This window comes from Ictidomys tridecemlineatus, chromosome 11, assembly GCF_052094955.1.
Source record: "Ictidomys tridecemlineatus isolate mIctTri1 chromosome 11, mIctTri1.hap1, whole genome shotgun sequence".
NCBI lineage: Eukaryota > Metazoa > Chordata > Mammalia > Rodentia > Sciuridae > Ictidomys > Ictidomys tridecemlineatus.
In genome coordinates this window covers 70,233,691-70,257,927 of record NC_135487.1, presented here as the reverse complement: position 1 = coordinate 70,257,927, position 24,237 = coordinate 70,233,691, and the positions used below count along the sequence as shown (strand labels likewise).

Sequence of the window (24,237 nt, the reverse complement as noted above, 5' to 3'; positions counted from 1 at the left end):
GCTTTCCACTGTTGTTGGAAAATATCAATAGGTCTAGCTTATACAAACCAAAGCTCTTTGAGTTTCTTTATACTTTTATTTAAGAATATAAAAGGAGTTCTGAAATTAGAAAGTTTGAGAACCGTAATTTAATCTATACGGTTCTTCAATAAAAGCCTTCAAATCTCTATTTGTTTCTACTTTCTAGGTAATTAGGTAAAACTCTGATTCTAAAATATAAAAAAACACAGAGCATTTAAAACTTCCCAAGTAAAACAAAAAGACTATTTGGTTTTTGTTTTTTTGGCAGTACTGGGGATTGAACTTAGGGACACTCTATTCCTGAACTATCTTTCATCCCTTTTTATTTATTTTTTTTTATTTTAAGACAGTCTGGCTAAGTTGCTGGGGCTAGCCTTGACTTGTAATCCTTCTGCCTCAGCCTCCCAAGTAGCTGGAGTAGCTGGAATTAAGGCATGTAAGTGGTACTACTTCACCCAGCAAAACAAATCTTTTGTTCCTCATGAGACCAACTGAAACCTATGCTAAGTATAAATAGATGAAATGTGTTTCAAATTACTGTTTAACAGTATAACCAGAAAGCAGTTCAAATTATTGGAATGCTATAGTTTATAACATAATAATTGCCATGAGGGATGAACTGAATATTGCCTAATAGTTCTTTGCATATCACTTGAGGTACAAATATACAATTTCATGGGAATGAAGAGATTCAAACTGTTTTGAAAATAAGAGACTTTGTATTTCCAACATAATCATGGCCACAGTTTAATCACATTATCTTCAAGTATGTCTTCTTTTTGAGAAATGTTTTATATACATGCAGTCTCAACAACTTTGATGTTAAAATATCTTCTTGGATATTTCCATGAGTATTAAAAGTATTTCTCTCACGTCTTTCACATAAAATTTTTTAGGGAAAAAAAAGAGGAGTTATAACTATGGGTTATAAAATTAGAGTGGTTCAATTTAAATTCCAGCTTATAGTTGTATGACACTAGGCAAGGTATATAATGTTTCTGTGTCAAAATTACTGTAACATGAGGATAATAACAGCAATTACCTCATAGAATTGTGTGAGCTACTTGAAAACACGTATAAATAACTTAAAACAGTGCTTGGTATACAATAAACGGAAGTTATTATTGTTAATTTCATTAAGAATTATTGCTCAATCCCCTAAACTACATAGGATAGTAACCACACAACCATGCTATCCAAGGTTGATAGTGCCAAATGGTGCATTCAGGAACAGACATGACTTACTCCTTTTATCAATGGAGAAAGATGGGTACAAACATTTACTGAGTAACAGACTAAATGATAACAACTAAAATGAGCAAAACCAATAATTTCTAAAAAGCAGGTTTAGAAATAAATAGCAAAATAGTTCTATAAAGTATTAGGCCACAAAAGAATTATGTTAATAGATTTCACAAAATTCTGTAGAACATAATATTTCTGTAGAAAATTAATGCTTAAAGATAGGTGCACCCTGGGAAAAAAGATTTGGTTACTTATTTGTGTTTGAGTCAGTACATTTTGCCTAATGTTTTCACACTAAGCAAAGAAATACAATTTCTAGAAAACATAATAAAAGAAAACAAAGCAAAAAAATATTGCCCCATCATGTGACAAAGAAGAAACACCTAACTTAAAAATTTTTGTTGCATGTTGATTACTATTATATATAACATACTTAGCATCACTCCTGTATAACATTTTAAAGTTTAAAATGTGCATAATTTACACATTAAGCCATTTATTAAGCGCTTACATATAAACTAGGTACCATGTTAAGTACTAGGACTCAAATATAAATTAAATGCATGCTTCAGGAAGTTCACTACATTTGGGGGAAGACAATAATATAAATGCTTAAAAGTAGAGATGGGTGTGTGGCTCAGCGGTAGAGCACTCGCCTAGCATGGGTGAGGCCCTGGGTTCAATCCTCAACACCACATAAAAATAAATAAATAAATATATTAAAAGAAAAAAAAAGTAGAGATGGCATGCTCTGGGAACTTTAAAAGGGATGACTAATTCTGCTTGAGTACAACAGAAAAGACTATGGAAGAGGAAATGTTAAAAAATCTGAAAGGTAAACAGAGTTTTCAGAGTGAATAAAAGGCATATTAAATATGAGGAATAACATGTGCAAAGAATACGAATCGATAATAAATTTGGAGGATGGTGACATTTCATATTGTTGAAGCAGTTGGCTGGGCGCCTGGTGGAAAATTAAGGCAGGAGAGGTAGGTCTCAGATCCTATCAGATTATGTTTCCTATGCCTTAGGTAATTCTGTGAGCAATGAGGTCCCAATAAAGATATTCTGCTACAAAAGGGAAAAATGAGTATAGTTCTTAGAAATATAAATCTGGTGATATTCTAGAGGATGCACCGAAATGGAAGACAATACAAATCTGAACCTGATACAAACTTTGTCCACCCATTATTCTCTTCTTGTCTGAATAGCTGCTTTAGCAAAATACTAATCCTGATGATTACAAGTAAATATAAATTGCCATCATTAAGACTAAGAGAACCAAACTATATATGAAAACCCATCTTATTAATCAATAATTATAATGATCTTAATGGTCTCCTAGTTTTTTTTCCCCCTAGGGCTGGACAAGGACCTCACACATTCACACATGCTAGGTAAGTACTCTAACAATGAGCTATATCCTAGCCCTGGAAAATTATTAATAGGACTATAATAAAGTGGATATTCAGTACTAGGCCAAGAAAAATATTTTTTTTAAATCACAAGAAATTATGCATATTTCAAGATATTAGCTACATACATACTTTTACTTCTGCTATATACTTTGGAGTTCCTTTCAAAATTTCCACAATAGCAAGCAGTACATTTATTATCAGTAACAACAAAAAATTTAAAAAGAGCATCAGCCATTGCATTTAATAAACAATTATCTGTATGATAATGTCTTAAAAACTAAAGTATTACCTTTTTGTCTCCTTGTTTTCGTCTCCTTAATCCCGGTCTATAATCATCTCCAAATCTCAGAAAGTAATAGTAAGAAACTAGCCTCTCAATAGGATCCCTTATGACATTAATATAAATTGGCTTCTTCTTCACACCAAATCTGAAATAGAACAAAAGTACAAGTGCTGAAATCAGCATTTTATTCTCTTCAATAAAGTCCAGAAATTATGTTGTATTCTTAAGTACTGACCTATATGAAAAGAAGAAAAGAAATGAATTTAAGTAAAATAGAATACATAAAGATTGGGAAATATTTTATCATTATTTATGTCATAATAAAGTAAATGAGAAATAAGAATTTAAAAAATCATGGGGCAACCACTAGGCCTTCCTCCCCAAGAGAGTTGGCGTGTAGAATACTAGGTAAAACACTCAGGTGTGTCTTGCCAAGCCACCCATCACTGAGGAAGTAGTCAAGTATCCTGCTCTGAGTAGCTCAGCAGATAGCATCTGGGCAGCCTGTTCACAGAACCTTGGCACACTGACTCTAGAAGCAGACCCCAGAGACCTTGTGAGGTGACCTGATTAGTACCTCTTCTGGCCCACTGGTGTGGCCTGGCTTCCAAGTAGCCCTCAGACACTGACAGGCACCCTAGCTCATTACTGGATCCACTGTGTCACAACCATTTGGGTCTACTATAGCACCCCCACCCTCCCAGATCCCTTGGGAACTGATGAGTAGCATGCCTCTGCTGCCACACCAGTTGTGCCTCACCTGCCCAGGCCTGGCAGGGTGGCTCCCCTCATGCAACCCTTCGATAGATACTGACAGGTGTCCTGTATCTGCAGCTAAGTGCACTGCACCCAACTGGCAGCAAACCTACCACATCTATGAAAGCTGCATCCCAGCTAATAGTACAGTTCTATACCTCTGTAGCCTAGGCCACTGAGGTACACACAGACATCACCAATGTTGATTATAACTGAATCAGAAACATAGACACTACACTAAAGCAGCCAAAGCCAACACAGCCTATCAAACCAACACCCTAGGACACATTACCAGGAGAAAGTTTGTTACAATGAAAGCCACCCTATAAAAGTGGTAGAGGCAAATGATTGCCAATGGATAAGTTATCAACTTAGAGATACAAGAACCCTAAACCAAACTCTTTAGCAACAAACCCAAAGAAAAGGAAACTGAAGAATTGCCTGACCAGGAATTAAAAAAAAAAAAAATTAAAGAAAGCCTGGGACGGGACTTCATTAAGTGAGTAACTTTTTGCTTTTGGGGAGTCTCAGAAAAGAATACAGAAGGGGAAAGGCAAAGAAAATCTATTCAATGAACTCCTAAAAACTTTCAAAATCTTGGGGAAGATATTAACATCCAGATCCAGAAAGATCAAAAGACCCTGAAAAGTTCAATCAATAAAAATGTTCTCTAAGGCATATTATAGTTAAACTGTTGGAAGCATAAGACAAAGAGAAAACTCTAAAAACAACAAAAGTGTCAAGTCACATAGAAGGGGATCCCCATGAAATTAATAGCAGACTTCTCAACAGAAATCTGAAGGGCCAAGAGAAAATGGACGAAATTTCAAATGGATGAAGTATTCAAATTCCTCTAAGGAAAACAAACAAAACCAAATCTGCCAACCAAGAATACTCTGACCAGAAAAGCTATCGTTCAGAAATTTAGAAGAAATAAAATGTTTCTAAAACAAGCATAAACAGGAAATTCATCATCACTAGACCTGAAATATTTAAGAGAGTCCTACCTTAGAAGCAAAAGGATGATAACTACTATCATAAAAACATGAGAAAATACAAAAATTACTAAAAGAACAGATAAATAAAAGAAAATCAAAACTTATCACCACAGAAAATCACCAAATATAAAGAGGAAGAGGGAGAAAGGAACAAAGAACATTTATAACCAGGAAAAAAAAAAAAGCAAATGATAGGAGTATGTTTGTACTAATCAGTAATAACCTTGAATGGCAATGGGTTGAATTCTCCAGTTAAAAAAATAGAGCCTAACTGAATGGATAATAAAACTAGATGTAGTGATATGCTCACTTCACCAGTGAAGATACTCATAGGCTGAAACTGAAAGGATGGAAAAAAAAAATACACACTGCAAATGGAAACCAAAAATGCACAGAATAACTGTACATTTTAAGTAAAAAACTGTAAAAAGGGGCAAAACAGGTCATGATATAATGGTAAAGGGATACATTCAACAAGAGGAAATTAACAAATGTAAATATATATGTACTTAACACTGGAACACCCAATTATATAAAACAAACATTATTAAATCTAAAAGGAGAGAGAGACTCTAATACAGTAATAACTAGAGATTTCAACAACTTACTTTGATCTTTGATCGATGGTTAGATCATTCAGACGAAAATATCAAAACAAACAAACAAACAAACAAACAAAAACCCCACTGGAGTTAAACTGTATTATATACCAAATAGACCTACCAGACATTTACAGAATATTTAACACAATGTAGAATTTTTATTCTTCTCATTAGTACAACATGGAGCATTCTCCAGGTAGACCATAATTAGGACATAAATGCAACAAAATTTTTAGGAAATTGAAATTAGAGAATGTTCCTTCTCGAATCATAATGGAATAAAACTAGAAATCAATAAGAGAAATTTAGAATTGTACAAATACATACAAATTTAACAACTCTTCCATTCCAAAAATTTGTGCAATTCTAAAATTTCTCATATTGATTTCTCGTTTTATTTTAGTTCACCTTCTTCCCTCTCATATTGGAGACCAAACTGAAGAGGGCTTTACCACTGAGCAACACTCCCAGACCTTAGTATTTTTTGAGATGGGGTCTCTGGGTCTTGCTAAGTTGCTGAGGCTGGCTTTCAACTTGTCATCCTCCTGCTTCAGACTCCAAATCACTGGAATTATAAGCTTGTGTGACCATGCCCAGCTTAAGCAATGTTTTCTTGAATAATCAATGGGTCAATAAAGAAATCAAGATGGAGAATGAAAACAACATATTCCAAAAGTCATGGAATATAGCAAAAACACTACTAAGGGAAATACACAGCAACAATTGCCTATGACAACAAACAAGTAAAAAAAGATTACAAATAGCCTAATGATTCAACTCAATAAACTAGAAAAGCAAGGGGAAAAAAAAACCAAACTAGCAGAGAGAAATAACAAAGATCTAAGCAGAATAGACAAAATAGAAACCAAAATAAAAGAAAAAATAAAACGAAACCCTAAAAACTAAAGATCAATGAAACAAAGAAGTGTTTTGTTTTTTTTTAAAGTTAACTGACAAAACCTAATCAAAGGGGGAGAGGAAGGAGAAAGAGAGAGAAGACCCAAGTAAATAAATTCAGAAATGAAAAAGGATATCTGCTATCACAGAAATACAAAGATTCATTAGGAACAACTATATATGCCAACAAACTGGAAACCCTAGAAGAAATGGATGAATCAATGAAGAAACCTAGAGAGAAAATGAAAACAAAATATATCAAGCTATTGGATACAGCAAAATTAGTACTGAGGGAAGTTCACAGGGAAGAAAACATAAAGGAAATGAATAAAGTCCTAGACATAAAAACCTACAAAATTGAAACATGAGGATACAGAAAACTTGAATAGACCAATGACAAATAATGAGATTGAACCAATAACAAAGAAAAGAAAAGCCAAATACTATATGAATTTATTGCTGAATTAATTTGACCAAACCTTTAAAAAACAATCCCAAATCTTCTTAAATAATTACAAAGAATGGAAAGGGAGGAAACTCGACCAAACTCATTCTACAAAGCTGACATTAGCCTGCTACTAAAATCTGACAGGAACACAACACACAAAAAGCGACTATAGACCAATGTTCCTGATGAGGATAGGTGCAAAAATCCTTAACAAAACCCTTGCAAATCAAACTCAACAACACATTAAAAAGACCAAACACTTCTGGGAGCAGTAGTACACGTCTATAATCTCGGCAACTTGGGAGGCTGAGGCAAGAGTTGTTTCAAGGTTAGCTTGAACAACTTAGTGAAGTACTGTGTCAAAGTAAAAAATAAAAAGGATTGAGACTGGAGCTCAGTGGTAAAGCGGCCCTAGTTTCAAACCTCAGTACAAAACAAACAAACTATATACCATGAACATAGTTTCATTCTAGGAATACAAGGAAGACTCCATATATGTAAATAAATAAAAATAATAGAGAGAATAAATAGAGTCGTGGATTAAAAATCATGTGATCATCTCAATAGATGCAGAACAGGCATTGCTAACATTGAACATTCTTTCATGATAAAAACTCTCAACAAGTTATATGAGAAGGAAAATACCTCAACAAAAATGAAACTGTTTAGCCAATATTATAATACATAGAAAAAGTTGAAACTGATTCCTCTAAAATTAGGAACAAACAAGGATGTCCACCTTCACAACTGTTATTCAATATAGTGCTGCAAGTCTTAGCCAGAGTAATAAGGCAAGAGAAAGAAATAGAGGGCATTAAAATAGGAAAGGAGGTAAAAATATCACTGTTTTCAGATGATATGATGTATAACATAGAAAAATCTAAAAGGACTCCACCAAGAAATGTTAGAAATGGTAAATTCAGTAAGGTTGCAGGATATAAAATCAACACACAAAAATCAGTAACTTTGTTATATACCAATAATGAAATTGCTGAGAAAATGTCAAGAAAGAAATCTTAGTCATAAAATATATAAAAACAAATCCTAATAATAAAATTTACCAAAGAACAAATGAGCTCTATAATGAAAATTATAAAACACAGATGAAAGAAATTGAAGAGGAGATATAAAAATAGAAAGCTATCACAAGTTTATGCATTGGAAGAATTAATATTACTAAAATGTCCATACTGCCTAAAGGAATCTATAAACTCAATGCAATTCCTATCAAAATATCAATGACATTCTTCACAGAAGGAAAAACCCTCCTAAGATTTGTATGAGACCTACAGAAGACCTCAAATACCCAAGGCAATACTGAATAAAAAGAACAAATCAGAATGCTATAGTAATACAAACAGAATGGTACTAGAATAAAAACTGATATTTAGACCAATAGAACAGAAAGGAGAACTCAGAAATAAATCCATAAACTTATAGCCAACTTATTTTGGACAAAGTCAGCAAGAATTAGAGAAAGGAAAGTCTCTTCAATAAATGATGTGGAGAAAACTGGTCATCTATATAAGGAAGAAAAAAAAACTAGATTCCTCTTTTTCACCATCTACAAAAATCAACTTGAAATAGACAGAATACTGAACAGTTAAGACCTGAAATTATGAAACTACTAGAAGAAAACAGAAGAAATGGAGCACTGGTCTGGGCAAGGATGTTTTTGATATGACACAAACAAACAAACAAAAAAAGCAAAACTAACAAGTTACATTAAATTAAAAAGCTTCTGCACAATAAAGAAAATCATCAATAGATTGATAAGACAACCTACAGAGAGGAAAAAATATTTTCAAACTAAATCTAGAAAAATAAGAACTTAAGTCAACAGCAAGGGAAAAAACATCCTATTAGAAAATGGGCAAATGACTTGAATAGATATTTCTCTAAAGAGGATATATAAATGGCCAACACACCTGAGAAAAAATACTCACCACCACTAATAAATGCAAATCAAAACTGTAATGAGATATCATCTCACCCCATTAGAATGGCTTTATAAAACGACAAAAAGGAAGTTATACTCCATCTCTGTATGATATGTCAAAATACATTCTACTATTATGTACAACTAAAAAAGAATAAAGTTTTAAAATGCTTAAAAAAGACAATAAAACAAAACAAATGCTGATGAGGATGTGGAGAAAAGGGAACTTGTATGATGTTGATGGGATTAAAAGTGAATACATCATTAAGGAAAACAGCATAGAGCTCCCTTGAAAAATTAGAAACACAACTATCATATGATCCAGTAATCCAACTACTGGGTATATATATATCTCCAAAGTAAATGAAATAAGTATGTTGAAGAAATATCTGTGCTGATGTGTTTATTGCAACATTATTCACAACAGTCAAGATATGGAACCAACCTAGGTATCAATATTAATGGATAAAGAAAATACAGCATGTGCACATGTGTGTGTGTGTGTGTGTGTACGCATGCACAAACAGGAATATTATTCAATCATGCCAAAAGAAAAATTCTGTTATTTGTAGCAACATGAATGGAACTAGAGGACAATCAGGCATCGAAAGAAAAATACTGCTTGCTCTCACTTATATGTGAATCTCCAAAACAGAACAGTGATTACTAGAATGTAGGAAGGGTGTTGAGGGAGTAGGAGATGAAGAGAGATTGGTTAACAGGTACAGGAGTTGGAGAGCATGAACAACTTCTAACAGAATAGGATAACATTGGTTGACAACAATTAATCGAATATTTCAAAAGAGCTAGTTAAGAGGATTTAGTGTTCTCATTCCCAACAAATGATAAATATCTGAGGTGACCTGCCAATTATTCTGATCTAATCATTAGACACTGCATACATGTATTAAATATCAGAGTATACCCCATAACTATATATAATTACTACGTCAATTAAAAATAAATATATATTTAAAATTATGGCTGAATGTAGGAAGCCACCTGTGAATTACTTGAGAGTCTTCTCTTATATGCTAGCCAAGGAGATTTTAGGTTTAACTTTGGGAACTATCTGTAGCTCTCCACAAAAATAGATTGTCCAATGCACATGACCTTTATCTCTGCTCTACTAGGAAGATCCCTCATAGTAGCTCCAGAGATGGGAACTGGACAGCCCACCTTTAACCTTTCTTGGTGAAGAACATTCTATGGAAGGCCTTTGATGTCACCCAATATAAATAAAGCAGGCATGGGCTCCATCTTGCCATTAGTATAGAAGCTCGATCTGTATGATTGGCTTGCCCGCCCCTGCTTTTGAAATATTTTCTGTGTTCTGTGGTTTTATTCTCATTGTATTTTTCCTAGCTTTTATTACTCAGCCATCCCATTCCACTGAGGGGAACTCCATTCCCAATGCCTATATGGGACATGGGCGAGAGCTAAAGTAAAGGAATAATGAATGAAAAATAATTTTAAACTTTACTGACAAGAATTATACGGGAAGTGTTAATTCCATAGCCTTCTGGAGTTCCTAGTTCAAGTAAACAAGTTCCTTTCAAATTAGCACATACCTACACAGCAGTGAGTTGTCATTTCTGGCTCACTAAACAAAGTAAACATTATACGTAACTACAGTATTAGTCCGCCCAATGGTGACCATTTGAAGCTACTTTCCACTTTTGCTGATTTTAAAGACATAATAGAAGCGGAAGACATTAAATTTTCAGCATTAGTTCCTTAGAGAATGAGAATTAATGGACCACAGATGATTTTTACTATAGCAACACCTGCAGACCCTTGACTTGTCTAACTGGCTCCTTGTCCTAATATCCTGCTTTGTCCCAATCTTGAAATGTCTTGACTCTTCCCTTTCCTTTATTCTTCCATTTAATAGTTACCAAGTCCTTTTGATTTGTCCTTTCTCACAGGTTTGACCTATCTTCATCATTCTTTCTTCACCACTTTCCTTTTCATTGGCCTTTTTCTTAGATGATTGAAATAATCTAGTTGGTTTTCTTGTATGCAGTCTCTTTCCCTTTCAATCTACTTTCCATACCAATTCCCAACTCATGGTCTTAAAACACCATTTGCTAGATCACTCTTCTTAGGAATCTGAAACAATTCTGTTGATTAGATAACATCAAACCTAAACTCCTGGGGACTGGGGGTGGAGCCCAGTGGTAGAACAACTTGCCTCACATGTGCGAGGCAGTGGGATTGATCCACCACTAATAATAAAAAAAAAAAACCTGACTAAACTCCTTTGGTTATCTTACATTTGTTTTGACATGTCTTAGTTACCACCTTATTGGTTCTTTTCTTCAACTTGGGTCTGCCTCTTCTACCTCCTCCCCTGTATCATTTATTCCTCCTTATGTGCCTTTGTTCATCCTGTCTTCCTTAACTAGAATGCCATTCTCATTCTTCCATTTTTTTTCCTTTATATTAATTCACTCAAAAACCTTGTGTGTATCTAATATATGTCAAACTGTATACCCACACTTCTATTTTCCTAGATACTAGGAAAATAGAAGTGTGGGTATTGTGTGCAGGAGGTAGGGGGAGACAAAACTCTCTGCCTTTTTGGAGCTAACATTCTACCTGGTGGAGAAAAATGATGCAATGAAAGGGAATATGAGGGCAGGTAAGGGAGAATGCCATTCAAAATGGTGTGTTTTTAGGAAGGCATCATAGATTTATGTAATGAGGAGGGAGCCATGCAGATATCTGGGAGAAATTATCTAGGAAGAAGGAAGAATGAAGGCTCTGAAGTTTCTCAGTGTCAGGCAGTTTGAGGAATAGTAAGATCAATCGGTTGCAAAATCAGAGAGGAACTAGTAACACAGGATGAGAGTAAAGAGGCAGGAATGGAGGTAAAGTGAATGCAGATTGTGTGGACCTTGTAGACCATTGTAAACACAATATTTATGGAGCCAGGGGAGGGCACTGGAAGATTTCAGCAGACAAATGTCTTGATATGACTTATTTTAAAAGGTTGAAGTTAAGTAGAGGAGTTATAAGAAAATCTTGTGACCTCTTTTCCTGATGACTGTAGCACTCAATGCTATCTACTTTCATTGGATACCTCTGGTTCCTGGAGCTAGTGCCATCAGGAAATTTAACTCAGCTTGTCCTACTAGTGTTTCTCCTGCTCCTCTTTTCTCCCCAAATGGCATTAGAAATCACTTGAGGGTAGAGACTATCAATAATAAATAATAATTCTGCATTTGACTATCAAAAGAGATGAAGAAAAAAAGCCCATAATCTTATCAGCTGGTTGGTTAAAGAACCTCATTCTTGCCATGTCAACATACATGGTATTTAAAAATGAGAATAATGCAGTAAGAGTTTATTTCTCAAATATTTAAAAAGGCTAACAGTACTGTTGCAGATAGGCAGCACTGTTACATAAGGTTATTAGACTAGTAGTTCCATGAGGGCAGAGTCTGTTTTCCTCTTGTTCATGGCTTTATCTAGTGCTCAGCACCACACTCAACACACAGGGGTTGAAGATTAATATAGATAGATCAAATAGATTGTTAGAGAATGTATCATTTATAAAAATCTTTCTGTGGGAGAGTGTACCCAGTAGTCAGGAGAGTAGGGAGGCATTGGAAATACATTCTTGTTACCTCAGCTGACAGAGCTGAGAGTCTTATAGTAGGAAGATACAAGAAGGGAAGAATACAGAATAACTGGATAATGATTTCATTCTTAAAACTGTGGAATTCCTTGGGAATTCCTTCTATACTCTCTACTAGTCATTACCCCACTCTGAGCCATTCCTTGGGAACTACCTCTTCCTAGAACACAAATGCTTCCTTTTCCCCCTTTCTTCGTATCCCTGACATGTAGAGTAGATAGCAGTTCTTACTAGGCACCAGTGAAAAGGGGATATGGCACATCACAAAACTTTTCTTACTGTCTAGCAAATGATGTTTGTGGGAACATTTTTAATGTATAAATTATGATTTTAATGAGATCATCAGTGAACTCATTCTGAAAATGGATAAGAATTACTTGCTATGAAATAGTTATATAGGCATGAAGGGATGTGGGAAAGGAATTATATAACACAAGGTGGGCATAATAAAAATGGCATCTGGAAAAAAAATCTGGGCTCACAGCTCTGTTGGTTGGTAAACAAAGCTAACATGGTTTGTTGTTTTAAATCTTTTCCCAAGCACGTAGTTTACATATGGGAAAAAGTAAGTTCTCCAGTCACAATTTTCATCTTTAATCCTGACAATTAATTTGAACTGTGGAGGACTTGGGCGGAAGAAAAAATATATACATATATAATATACACATCTTTATCTAAGGAAAATAAACTATTTCACACTACTGGCCTGTTAGAATGTTCTGCTTAGGAAAAGAAGAGTATATTTGGCAGATTCTGCATTTGGCTATCAAAAAAAAAAAAAAGCCCATAATCTTATCAGCAGGTTAGTTAAAAGATGGTTTAAGAACCTCATTCTTGCTATGTCAACATATGTGGTATTTAAAAGTGAGAAACTAAAACTAGGTTCATTTTTTCACAACTATGTTCTGTAGATAGCATAGCCAGAAGAGTGAACAGCAGCAGAAAGAATGAGTGCATACTCAGAACATTTGCAATGAACCTTATCTACTGGCCAAGTCTGAAAGGGAGATGATGAAGCTGTAAGAGGGTTAAATAGCCTTTGGGAAGGACTATGATTTCAGATTTCTGCTTCACACCAGATTTAACATCTCTATTTATGCATCAGTCTCACCAGGGACATTTATACCTTGTATTGTTCATATTTATTCTGAACTCTCTAAGCCCTAAAGGGTCACAGAAGCTTTTCAATTCTAATGGGAAGTTCCCATTGTCTTGTTTCAAAAAAAGTGAATGATTTATTGGTATTTGTTATTTATTTATCTATTTTAAAAAGGGCATTTAGTATATATTTATTAGAATGGCTCAAATTTAATAGATGCTACTGATAAATAAATAGCATGAATTTAAAAGGGAAAGGAAATCTAAAATTTTCATTGTTTATACTGAAATATTACGAACTAGTAAGTCTAGAAAAAAAGTGAGGTTTTCAATGACTCATTAGGATTAAGAATTGTAACTTAACTATATTTTCTACAGTGTAGGACATTTTGAAAATGTCCAACCTATATAGTTTTAAACTAGAAAATATCTAAACTTATGGCATTAATTTATTATATCTACATTATTTTTAAATTGTCCACTACTAAAAACAGCACTTAAGGGAAAAATGGGAAGGAAGAACTAGGAAATATGCTGAAAAAGAATAAGATTAAAATAAAAAGGAAGCAAGACAGGATAGAAATGCAAAATGTGAAAAAATATATATTTGTTATTATCCTAAAGTTCTGGGGGGAAAGAAACCTGGCTTACGGCTTGAGCAGACATAAGCTTGCAAACAGTATATGTGTTCTTAGTACATAATTAGTCTAATCTAGAAATGACTTTTCATTTTTTATGTGCCTATCTTATTTCCTGGGGTTCATGTTCTTTTTAACGTCTCCACTAAAGCAACTGAAAAATACATGATTAAGTATTTCTTTCATCAAATTCATCACTTTCATCCGAAAGCAAATATTTTAATGGACTCCACAAAGTACTATGTCAGTCAAAAAAATGTGCTAAAGAATAAAGTATTTTAAAAATTTAGAAGTGATGCTTCTTTCCTTTTCCTTATACATTCATGGAGTATATAGCTATTGAGCTAAAAGATAATCAAAAAGATATAGTTACATCTACAATAGTTCTTTACCATTAAAATACATTAAATACATTTCTCCCAGTTGATTTTGTTTAGATGTTTCAAATTTTGCAAAAGTCTATTAAAATTTTTCACAGTATTTTATAACATCAGAACCATTATTAAAATATTCAAACTCTTAAACATGCATGTCAGTATTTAATAAATAAGATTATTCCTTTCAAAAAGCTTTATACTTTTCAAATACAAGAACCTCAGCATATACCAGAGTTTTGTTCTGAGTACAAGACTTTGCCCAAAGCAAAAGCATTCAATACATAATTTTAATAATGAAAACCTGAAGTATTAGAAACCAAGCTGTGTGTGGAAAAAATAAATCATTTAGGTGAAAGGGTAACAAACATTCAATTCAAGGATAATGCAGCCCTGAGGGAAAATATGCATATGAATGAAGTTTATGAAATTGGTTCAATGCCTCTGCAAAGAAAAAATAATTAGTTTATTTTAAAGCTGCCTATAAAATGTTTTCAATATTGCAGTATGAATTATTTATAGAAAAATGTACATCTAACTTTAAAGTCACCATTTTATTGAAAGAGCTTGAGTACTATGGAAGAAATTAGAAACAGGAATATATCATTTATGCATGTACTATTTGGGTAAGTCCTTTTTAAAAATTATATAATTTTCAAGAAAGTTAAGACTTATTATTTATCTGAATCAGTAATATTTCATTCTGTTCAAATTTTAGGAGAGTAAGATATCATTTTCCTTTTAAATTTTATACAGAATGTCTTTTAAAGCTGACAACTACATGAAAGTGTATTACTTTATTTTTTAAAATAATATTCAAGTTTATTAAGTAGAGTCTTAAAATTATTATAAAATATTTAACTATTACAAGCTTCAAGGTTTAGGTTGCTGCCAAATTTTGCCTATAACTGAACTTTCAAATCTGTTAACACACACTGAATTGATTCCATTCTGGATTCTAAGGTGACAATTTCTTCTTGCAAATTTTTCTTTGCTTCCTCTAACACTTTCTGTATTTCTTCTAGAGAATGACTAATGATAACATCTCCAATTTGATAAGGTATCATTAAGCAGCTATTCATCTGCAAGCATGATGTCATCATGAGTATTTTTCAAATTCTGGAGCTGCTTCTTGTATACTTCTATTTCTTCCTTTAGCTCTGTCATTCTACTTGTATTCCATGAAAATCTATCTTTTGTTGACTTTCCAAAGTGATACTGACATCTCCTGCAGCTGCCTTCTTCATGCTGTATTCCTTTAAATTGTGATTACTAAGTTAAAAAACTGAACAGGTCTAGGACTAAATAATAAAAAGGTTGTTTGGGTGATGGGTGTTTCTGAAGTTAATGCAGAAGTAGTATTAGGGGAAACATTTGAATTTGAGGCTTTACCATAACTTTTAACCCATTTTCTGATTAGTATTTATTGTAGCACAGACTCTAGAGGAGGCCACATAGTGCTTTAATATTGAAAGCAGGCCTGTAAGTTTTTGAACTTTTCTTGAAAGAATCATGATAGAAATAACCCTGACCTCATTCCTCCCAAAAATACGGGATATGAGACTTTGTCTCCAATCACATGTAAATTCAAAAATAAAAGAAAATCATTATTTTTAAAAAATATATTTCTAATTCTCATAACTTTAAAGCTAAAACAAGGTAGTCAAGGCAAAGTATGAGAAGCAGAAACTCTGGGACATTAATAACAAAGTGAGTTTCTTTGCTTTCACAATTCTCAATGATGTGCTAAGTCATAATCTGACTGATCAAGTGAAAACTTGAACTCTTCTAGAAAAGCATCATTCTCTTTGGACAAGAAACATATACATAATAATAATGATGATAAATAACTTTAAAGATCACTACCTAAATTTAACTTGAATTTCTATAATTAACATGAGAATTGCCAATTTATGAGCACTAGAGGGCAGCAAAGTACTAGAAGGAATATTTATAATCTTAAAGTGGCAAAGTTGTGAATATATTCCTTTTGGGGGGGAATCATACACATAACAATTTAATAAATTTACTCCTTTTTAGGTTGCTAGAGTATATAGCATTCTTTGGTTTGTCATTTTAGGTACAACTTACTTGGCAAAATCCAAATAAGAAATGTGTCCATGATAAAACCCTGGTTTCATCTCTTTCCAGGAAGTTATATTCTTCACAAACCGTACCTAGAAAGGGAAAACATACTCATTAGTTAAGTAAAATTTATAGAAAGTGAAATTTGATGAAAGTAAATTTAAAACCAGTCACACCACTGTCAGAATTACAGAGCTGAAAACAGGTTTGGACTAAGCAAATTATACTGTAATCTCTAACAGTTCATCATAGAGAGTTCCTATGACCACACTCAGGAAAAAAAAAAAAAAAAAAAAGATGATTCTGGAAACAAAATTGCACAATGCAACCATATATAACCCTGTATAGTGTATACATTTACATGGGATGAAAGGAGTATATTCAATCCTTACACAGATATGGAAGCAAGCAAGCAACACTAGCAACACAAGAACATTCTATATATCAAATAATATGTTATTAAAAATAATTTTTTATTTGCAATTCGACAAGTAAGAAGTAATTCTTAAGCCAATGATTAAAGAAAATATGATGACTGAGATTTTAAGACTTAAGAGCAGGTATCACAACCTTGTTGATAAAAAGATTAGTAAAATGAGAGAGATAATATCGATCAAATAAAAAAAAATTCAAAACATCTAAACATTTCTGAATTTACTAGAATTGAAAGTATGTAAAGGTTAATATGAAAAATTGAGTAAGTGTAAATATAATAATATTTTTAAAGAATTGGATACCAGAATTTGATAAACGCAAATATCACCAGCTACCAAATAATGATATACAATTTCTCAAAGAAAAATGGCAGATTTTTGATAAGCAAATATCTGTAATGATGAATACCAAATAGTTAAACAGATTTTTAAGACTAGATACAGTGCAGAGGGTAGTGAGGCCCACCATTCCATACTACACTGAAGGCATCTGCAAGCTATGACATCAGCCTCTAAAGCATAGGTCTGTCCATCACATACTTACGGAAGATTCTGCAAGAATTTATTTTTTAAGGGAAGTATTAATAACCTATATACTAATAAAAGAAATAATGAAGCTTTTAGAATGGAAATGAAGTAAGCCTTACTTACTATCTTTTCTATACACATACCCACCCTTGAAATAAAATCTGAAAATCAAATGTATATAAATTTAGGTTCCATTAGAAAATATATAATTTCATTTTGCAACATAATTTTTAATTAATTTTTTTTTACTGAAACAAAAAGCCACAGAAATATGTGATTTGAAGTTCTCATGTTCTTTCCTATTCATTCTTCAAATAAGGAACCAAATAGAATGAAAATATCAAATGGCAAATGAAATTATTAGTTAATTAAATAATAACTAGTTAATCTAAAATTTGTATTTTTCAAAACAACTACATATTGAATATGAAAAGTGTTACCACTTAATGGTCAATTACTTCATATAAACTTTTGGTTCTTTGAAAATGAGTTCCAGTATTTCAAACAAACATGGAAGGAAAACAGAGAAGGCAAAAAGAATTAGAAATTGGAGGTAGTGGTTAAAGAGAGCTTAAGACAAACTTAGCAACTCATCTCTGTTTCCCAGAAGCTGATTTAACATGGACATGGTGGTGTGGGAGGGAAATGAAAGGAGAAGTGAGATTGAAGTCTGAGAAAATGTTATTATATAAACCAAATCTTAGAGAAGACCATAGTACAAACTTGGAGTATACTGTGATGAAAGATTCTGGCAGAAATAAGAGATATAAACTTCAAGTATCCTTTTTCCTCCAAACCAAACATTAAATTAAACTTATGAGGATGACTGATACCTAATCCAATCTGTGTCCTTCAATTTGGGATGAATAGCCCAGGAAGCTGTGTAATACTTGGACTGATATCAGGCATCTTGAGTTTGAATGTATAGTCAATCACTTGGGACTCTTTTTAAAATGCAGATTCTGATGTGAAGTTTTAATGTAGAACATTCTTACTTCTAACAAGTCCCGAGGTGATGGCCACACATCTAGTTCAGGGGCAACATTGAGAACCAAGGCTTCAGCATGTGTGGGAGCTAGCTTTTAATTTTATTCATCATATGAGGCGTATTTTTGTTGTGCTTGCAAAGGAGGCCTTTAGAAGCTTCCAAGCCATGTTAATCTTATTATACTGTTTCAATAAAACTATACTAAAATTCAGCAGATGTTTATAATCTTATAAACCACCATGATACATAAAACAGAAAGGGGAGGACAGAAGCAGAGGGAATTCTGTGTAACTGGCCTCATCCTCCTAAATTCCCCCTCCTCCAGTGATGCCTGAAGCATACTGGGACTAAATACTCTAAGAAATATAATTTAAACATTAATAAAATAAGAAAAAGTTCTGTGAAAGAGGTCTGTGCTTCTAGTTTGAGTGAGAGAAGAATTTACTAAAAGCACAGAACAGAACAAGGCATGAATCATCCAGTGTTATAACCAATCCCAAACTCTCATTTATAGAATCAGAATTTTAGAGGTGGAAGGGACCAAAAATATCCTGTACTCTTTATAAAAAGGAAACTAAAAGCTCAAGAACTCTATACCTTAGATTATGTTCTAATCCAAAAAAGTGTCTTCAAAAAAAGTCTTCTTTTTTAAGTGTTAATTTAGTCACTTCTCTATGTTTAATATAGTTCTCCAAGATTTTCTCTGTCTTCACTCTTTTACCTACATTTTCCTTTTCCTCACCCCAGTTCCAGGTCCTTCTCTGTTTTCTGCCTCCTCACTTCCCCTGACCGCTTGCTTTGTCTTTCAGTTTGTGTTCCCCTGGTGTTCATCTACAATGGGGACATTCTGCTAAGACCACAACACAAGCTCTGGAATACAGAGGGGTAAGAAGAGGAAATGGAGATTAGGCGAGCACACTTCAGTTTATTTGCTGACTGAACTTGGTACTAATGAAGTGGAAGGCAAAATGGTAAAGTAGAGCAAAAACTAATAGTATCAGGTGAAGTTTGGGGGATTGAAACAATGAAACCCTTTGGTTTGAAGACAAGAAATGAAGCCATCATAGTTATTTTATTCAGAAAGAATTCTCAGTCTGACTGAAATAATCTACCAATAAGAATTTTTCAGCAGTAGTAGACACAGTACATAAAAAATAAAAAAATGTTTTTGTGGCTAGCCTGGAGCAGATACCTAAACTCTGATTTTTGTCAGATTTTATAACCTGAGCAAAGTCAGGCTAGCAAGTAATCAAAAGATACCTTTAGGGAAAATACAAGCAATGGAAGTAGTGGTGTTATAACTTATTTGCTTGTCGAGTAAGATCTTGGCCAATACTATAAGAAAACACTATATCACTAACGACAAACAGTATCTAGACATACATTCTTAATAGGTTAAGCTCAACATTATGATTATCTGTAATCACAAATGAAACTGTTTTCACTATATAAAAAGAGCAGGAATGTCATGTTGAATACTTGGATCAGATTCCAACTTTGCAATTACCATCTACTGAATGAATACTACTACTAATTTGAGTAATTACTATATCCTAAAATTCTACTAAGGCATTTACTTAAACATTACTTGCATGGCTGTGGATATTTTTATGAAACTAAACCAGAAAATAAGCTTTCCACAGTAAAGGGAAAGCTAAGTAGTGGGTGGATAAAAATACAAGAAAAGTTCTACTGTAATGGATTATTGTCCAAAGTTGAGAGTAGTATTTCCCAACTTTCTTTTTTTTTTTTTCATGGAGGAAGTGGAGGTTTCTAAATCACATACATACTCCTATCAATTACAGTAGTTCAACTCTCTCAGTAAATACCACCATGATGTCATGCTTAGCTGAGAACTACTATCAAAATCTAAGTTGGCTTATCTAGAATCATTTAAATTGACAAATCAATTAAATTAACAAAACATTAATGGAGTATCTACTATGACTCAGGCATTATTCTAAGTACAAGAGATATATTGGTGAAGAAGACAAAGTTCTTGCCCTTAAAGAGCTTATATTTTTTAACATATATTTTATTTTAATTGTATATGGACACAATAACTTTATTTATTTTTGTGTGGTGCTGAAGAACTGAAAAACCAGGGGTGGGGATGTGGCTCAAGTGGTAGCATGCTCGCCTGGCATGAGTGTGGCCCAGGTTCGATCCTCAGTACCACATACAAACAAAGATGTTGTGTCCGCCAAAAAATAAATAAATAAATATTAAAATTCTCTCTCTCTTAAAAAAAAAAAAAAAAAAGAACTGAAAAACCAGGACCTTATACATGCTAGGCAAGTGCTCTACCACTGAGCCACAACCCCAGTCCCTAAAGATCTTATTATAGAGAAAAAGCAAATAGCAAGCAAACCAATACATAAGATAATTTTATAAGCTGACGTGTACTAGGAAAGGGCAAGTGACATAGTACTCAGTAACATGGAAGATGTATTTAATATATAGGATGGCCAGGTAAACTTTTTCTAGGAGAATGGCACTGAATCTATCTGAAACCTTAAATGGATAGTATAAAGGGAACTAAAGGAGAAGCCAGGAAAAGTGTAATCTAAGAGAAAATAATAAGTGCAGAGGCCTTCAAAGTGGGAAAAGTCAATGAATCAAGAGGCTAATATGGTTAGTAGATAAGAGGTTGGAACAATGGACAAGGGCCAGATTTAATAGGGCCTCTTGGACTAGGTAAGAAATTTGGATGCTGCTGCTGATGATGATGATTTTTTGGGGGAGCACTAGGGATTGAATTCAGGGGCACTCAGCCACTAAGCCACATTCCCAGCCTTATTTTGTTTTGTTTAGAGACAGGGTCTCATTGAGTTGCTTAGCGCCTTGCCATTGCTGAAGTTGGCTTTGAACTCATGATCCTCCTGCCTCAGCCTCTTGAGGCACTGGGATTACAAGCGTGCGCCACCATGCCTGGCCAAGAAATTTGGATTTTGTAGGGAAATAGGTGCATGAATTTAAAGGCAAGTAAAGCTTTTTGGGAAAATTATAGTACACATCTCTTCATCTCTCCACTGAAAATCATGTTATACATCATTGCTATTTAAATTATTGTTTAATGACCAGCACCATCAGTTTTGGGAATCAAGTGGAAGCATTTACAAAATTCAGAATATCAGGCTCCATCTTGGCCATTCTGAATCAGAAACTGTATTTTAGCCAGTGATTAGCATACACATTATAGGTTGAGAACATTCTCTGAAAAGGATCTGCAACTTAGAGCAAACTATGGACACTAGTTCAAATGACTAAAAATTAACTTGAAAATGAATTAAAGGAATATGTATGTATGTGTATGTTATTGTATTGTTCTATAGAAAGTGCAAATCCTAGATAGTTCCAATGTTTTAACAAAGAGGGACTAAATATGGCTATGATCTAAACAAATGAGAGAATGGATTTAAGAAAAATCATAAAAAATGCTGCCAATCACACCTATTTGGCTTAGCCACTTTAAAGATAAGATATCTTCTATGTAGAAGATATTTTCATAACAGAGCAAACTACACTTTCAACTAGAAGAGCTGATTAATAACCTGTCTCTTATCAATTTCTTTTAAATGACTAAAGCTCAACTCAAAAATATAATTCTTAGCTGGGCATGATGATGCATACTTGAAATCACAGCAATTTGGGAGTCTGAGGCAGGAGGATTTCAAGTTTGAGGCCAGCCTGAGCAACTTAGTGAGACCCTGCCTCAAAATAAAAAAAATAAAAACAGTTGGGGGATATTACTCAGTGGTAGAGTACCCTGAATTTTAATCACCAGTACTGGGGGTGGGTGGTGGGTAGATGGATATAGATGGTTGGATACACACACCTACACACCTCTGACAGAGTCTACTTTTTCTAATTACTTATGCCTTATAGTCTCAAATGTTTCTTTTAATCTCCGTATTTTAACTTTTCCTCTTTTATCCCAACTTTTAATTTTAAAAAATTCTAAACTACAGAAAAGTAGAAAGAATTATACAGTCAACATCCATATATTCTACATAGATTACTTGTTGACATTTTGCTACTTTCCCCCTTTCTAGCTATATATGCATACACCTACTACATGACAACAGACAGTTATATTTAGAAGACAGTCATCCTTCACCTTTAATTGCCTCACAGCATGTATTATCTATGAACAAGGACATTATCATTTTCTGCTTTTTTCCCCCACTGGTACACTATAGTTGTACATAATGGTGGGATTTGATGTTATGTATTTATACAAGCACACAGTATAACAATATAAATCTGGCAAATAACCCTTCCCCAGTATTTTTCTATTCCTCCCAACTTCCCTCCCCAGGTCCCTTCCCCCTACTTCACTGATCACCTTTAAATTTTCATGAGATTCTTGCCCCCCCCTCCCGATTCTGTTCCTTTTTCCTCTCTAGCTTCCAGATGAGAGAAAACATGTCCCTTGATATTCTGAGATTGGCTTATTTTATCTATCTTTTTGTTTTTTTTAATGTGGTACTGAGGATGGAACCCAGTGCCTCAGGCATGCAAGGCTAGTGTCCTACCACTGAGCCACAACCCCAGCCCAAGAGATTGGCTTATTTTGTTTAACATAATTTTCTCAAGTTCCATCCATTTTCCTGCAAATGACATACTTTCATTCTTCTTCATGGTGGAACAAAACTCTTGTGTATATATACCACATTTTCTTTACACATTCATCCAGTGATGGCCTAGGCTGGTTCCATAGTTTGGCTATTGTAAATTGTTTTGCTATATACAAGGGTATGCATATATCATTATAATATGGTGATTTTAAGTCTTTAGAATAAATATCAAGGAATGGAATAGCTGAGTCATATACATGGTGGTTCCATTCTTTGTCTTTTCAGAAATGTCCATATTGATTTCCATAGTGGTTATACTAATTTGTAATCCTACCAACAGTATAAAAGTGTTTTTTTTCCTCCACATCCTCTCTAGCATTTATTATATTGTTTTTATTTTATTTTATTATTATTTTTTTAACTAGGGGTTGAACCCACGGGCAATTTACCACTGAGCTACATCCCCAGCCCATTTTATTTTTTATTTTGAGACAGAGTCTCACTAAGTTGCTTAGGGCCTTGCTAAATTGCTGAGGCTGGTCTTGACTCCCATGTCACTGGGATTATAGGTGAATGTCACCACACCTAGCTTATTTATATTCTTGATGGCTGCCATTCCAACTACAGTGAGATGAAATCTGAATGTCATTTTAATATGCATTTCTCTGATTGCAAAAGATGTTAAACTTTTCATATTCTTATGAAAAAAAAATGCATTTCTTTTGATAAGTATCTGTTTAATTCATTTGCCCATTTATTAATTGGGTTGTGTGTGTGTGTGTGTGTGTATGTGTGTGTGTGTGTGTGTGTGTGTGTGTGTTTGTGTATGTATGTTGAGTTCTTTACATATACTGGATGTTAATCCTCTGTCAGTAAAGTAACTAGCAAAGACTTTTTTCCCATTTATTAATTCTTGGCATTATGTCCTGAGCTTTAGGGGTTCTGTTAGGAAAGTTGTTGCCTATGCCTATATATTGGAGTGTTGACCCTATATTTTCAGAGTTGCATAGTTTCTGGTCTAATTTCTAGGTCACTCACCATTTTGAGTTAAAATTTTTTTTATAGTCAATATATTCTTTTTTTTTTTTTTTAACCATCCTCCATGTTTTATTTTAAACAGTTTTATTGAGATACAATTGATATATAGTAAGCCACAGGTATTTCAAGTGTTGTTCAAATTGGTAAGTTTTGACTTATGTATACTTCTGTAAAACCATCTCCATAACTGAGATAGTGAACAGAGTAACCATCACAACCAAAGG

General features: G+C 33.7%; 1 protein-coding gene and 1 pseudogene across 2 annotated transcripts in view; both read right to left on the bottom strand.

Moving 5' to 3' along the window:
• The window catches only part of Hs2st1 (heparan sulfate 2-O-sulfotransferase 1), a 175,232-nt gene that overhangs the window by 20,054 nt on the left and 130,941 nt on the right, over positions 1-24,237 (bottom strand). For both annotated transcript variants that reach the window (XM_013364678.4, XM_005339125.5), the window contains exons 3-4: positions 16,452-16,537; positions 2,974-3,112 (exon numbers count right to left, since the gene is read on the bottom strand). In XM_013364678.4, coding sequence (XP_013220132.1) covers positions 2,974-3,112; positions 16,452-16,537 — 225 coding nt within the window. The remainder of the gene's footprint in view (positions 1-2,973; positions 3,113-16,451; positions 16,538-24,237) is intronic.
• LOC101962243 (prefoldin subunit 4 pseudogene) lies at positions 15,218-15,680 on the bottom strand (annotated as a pseudogene).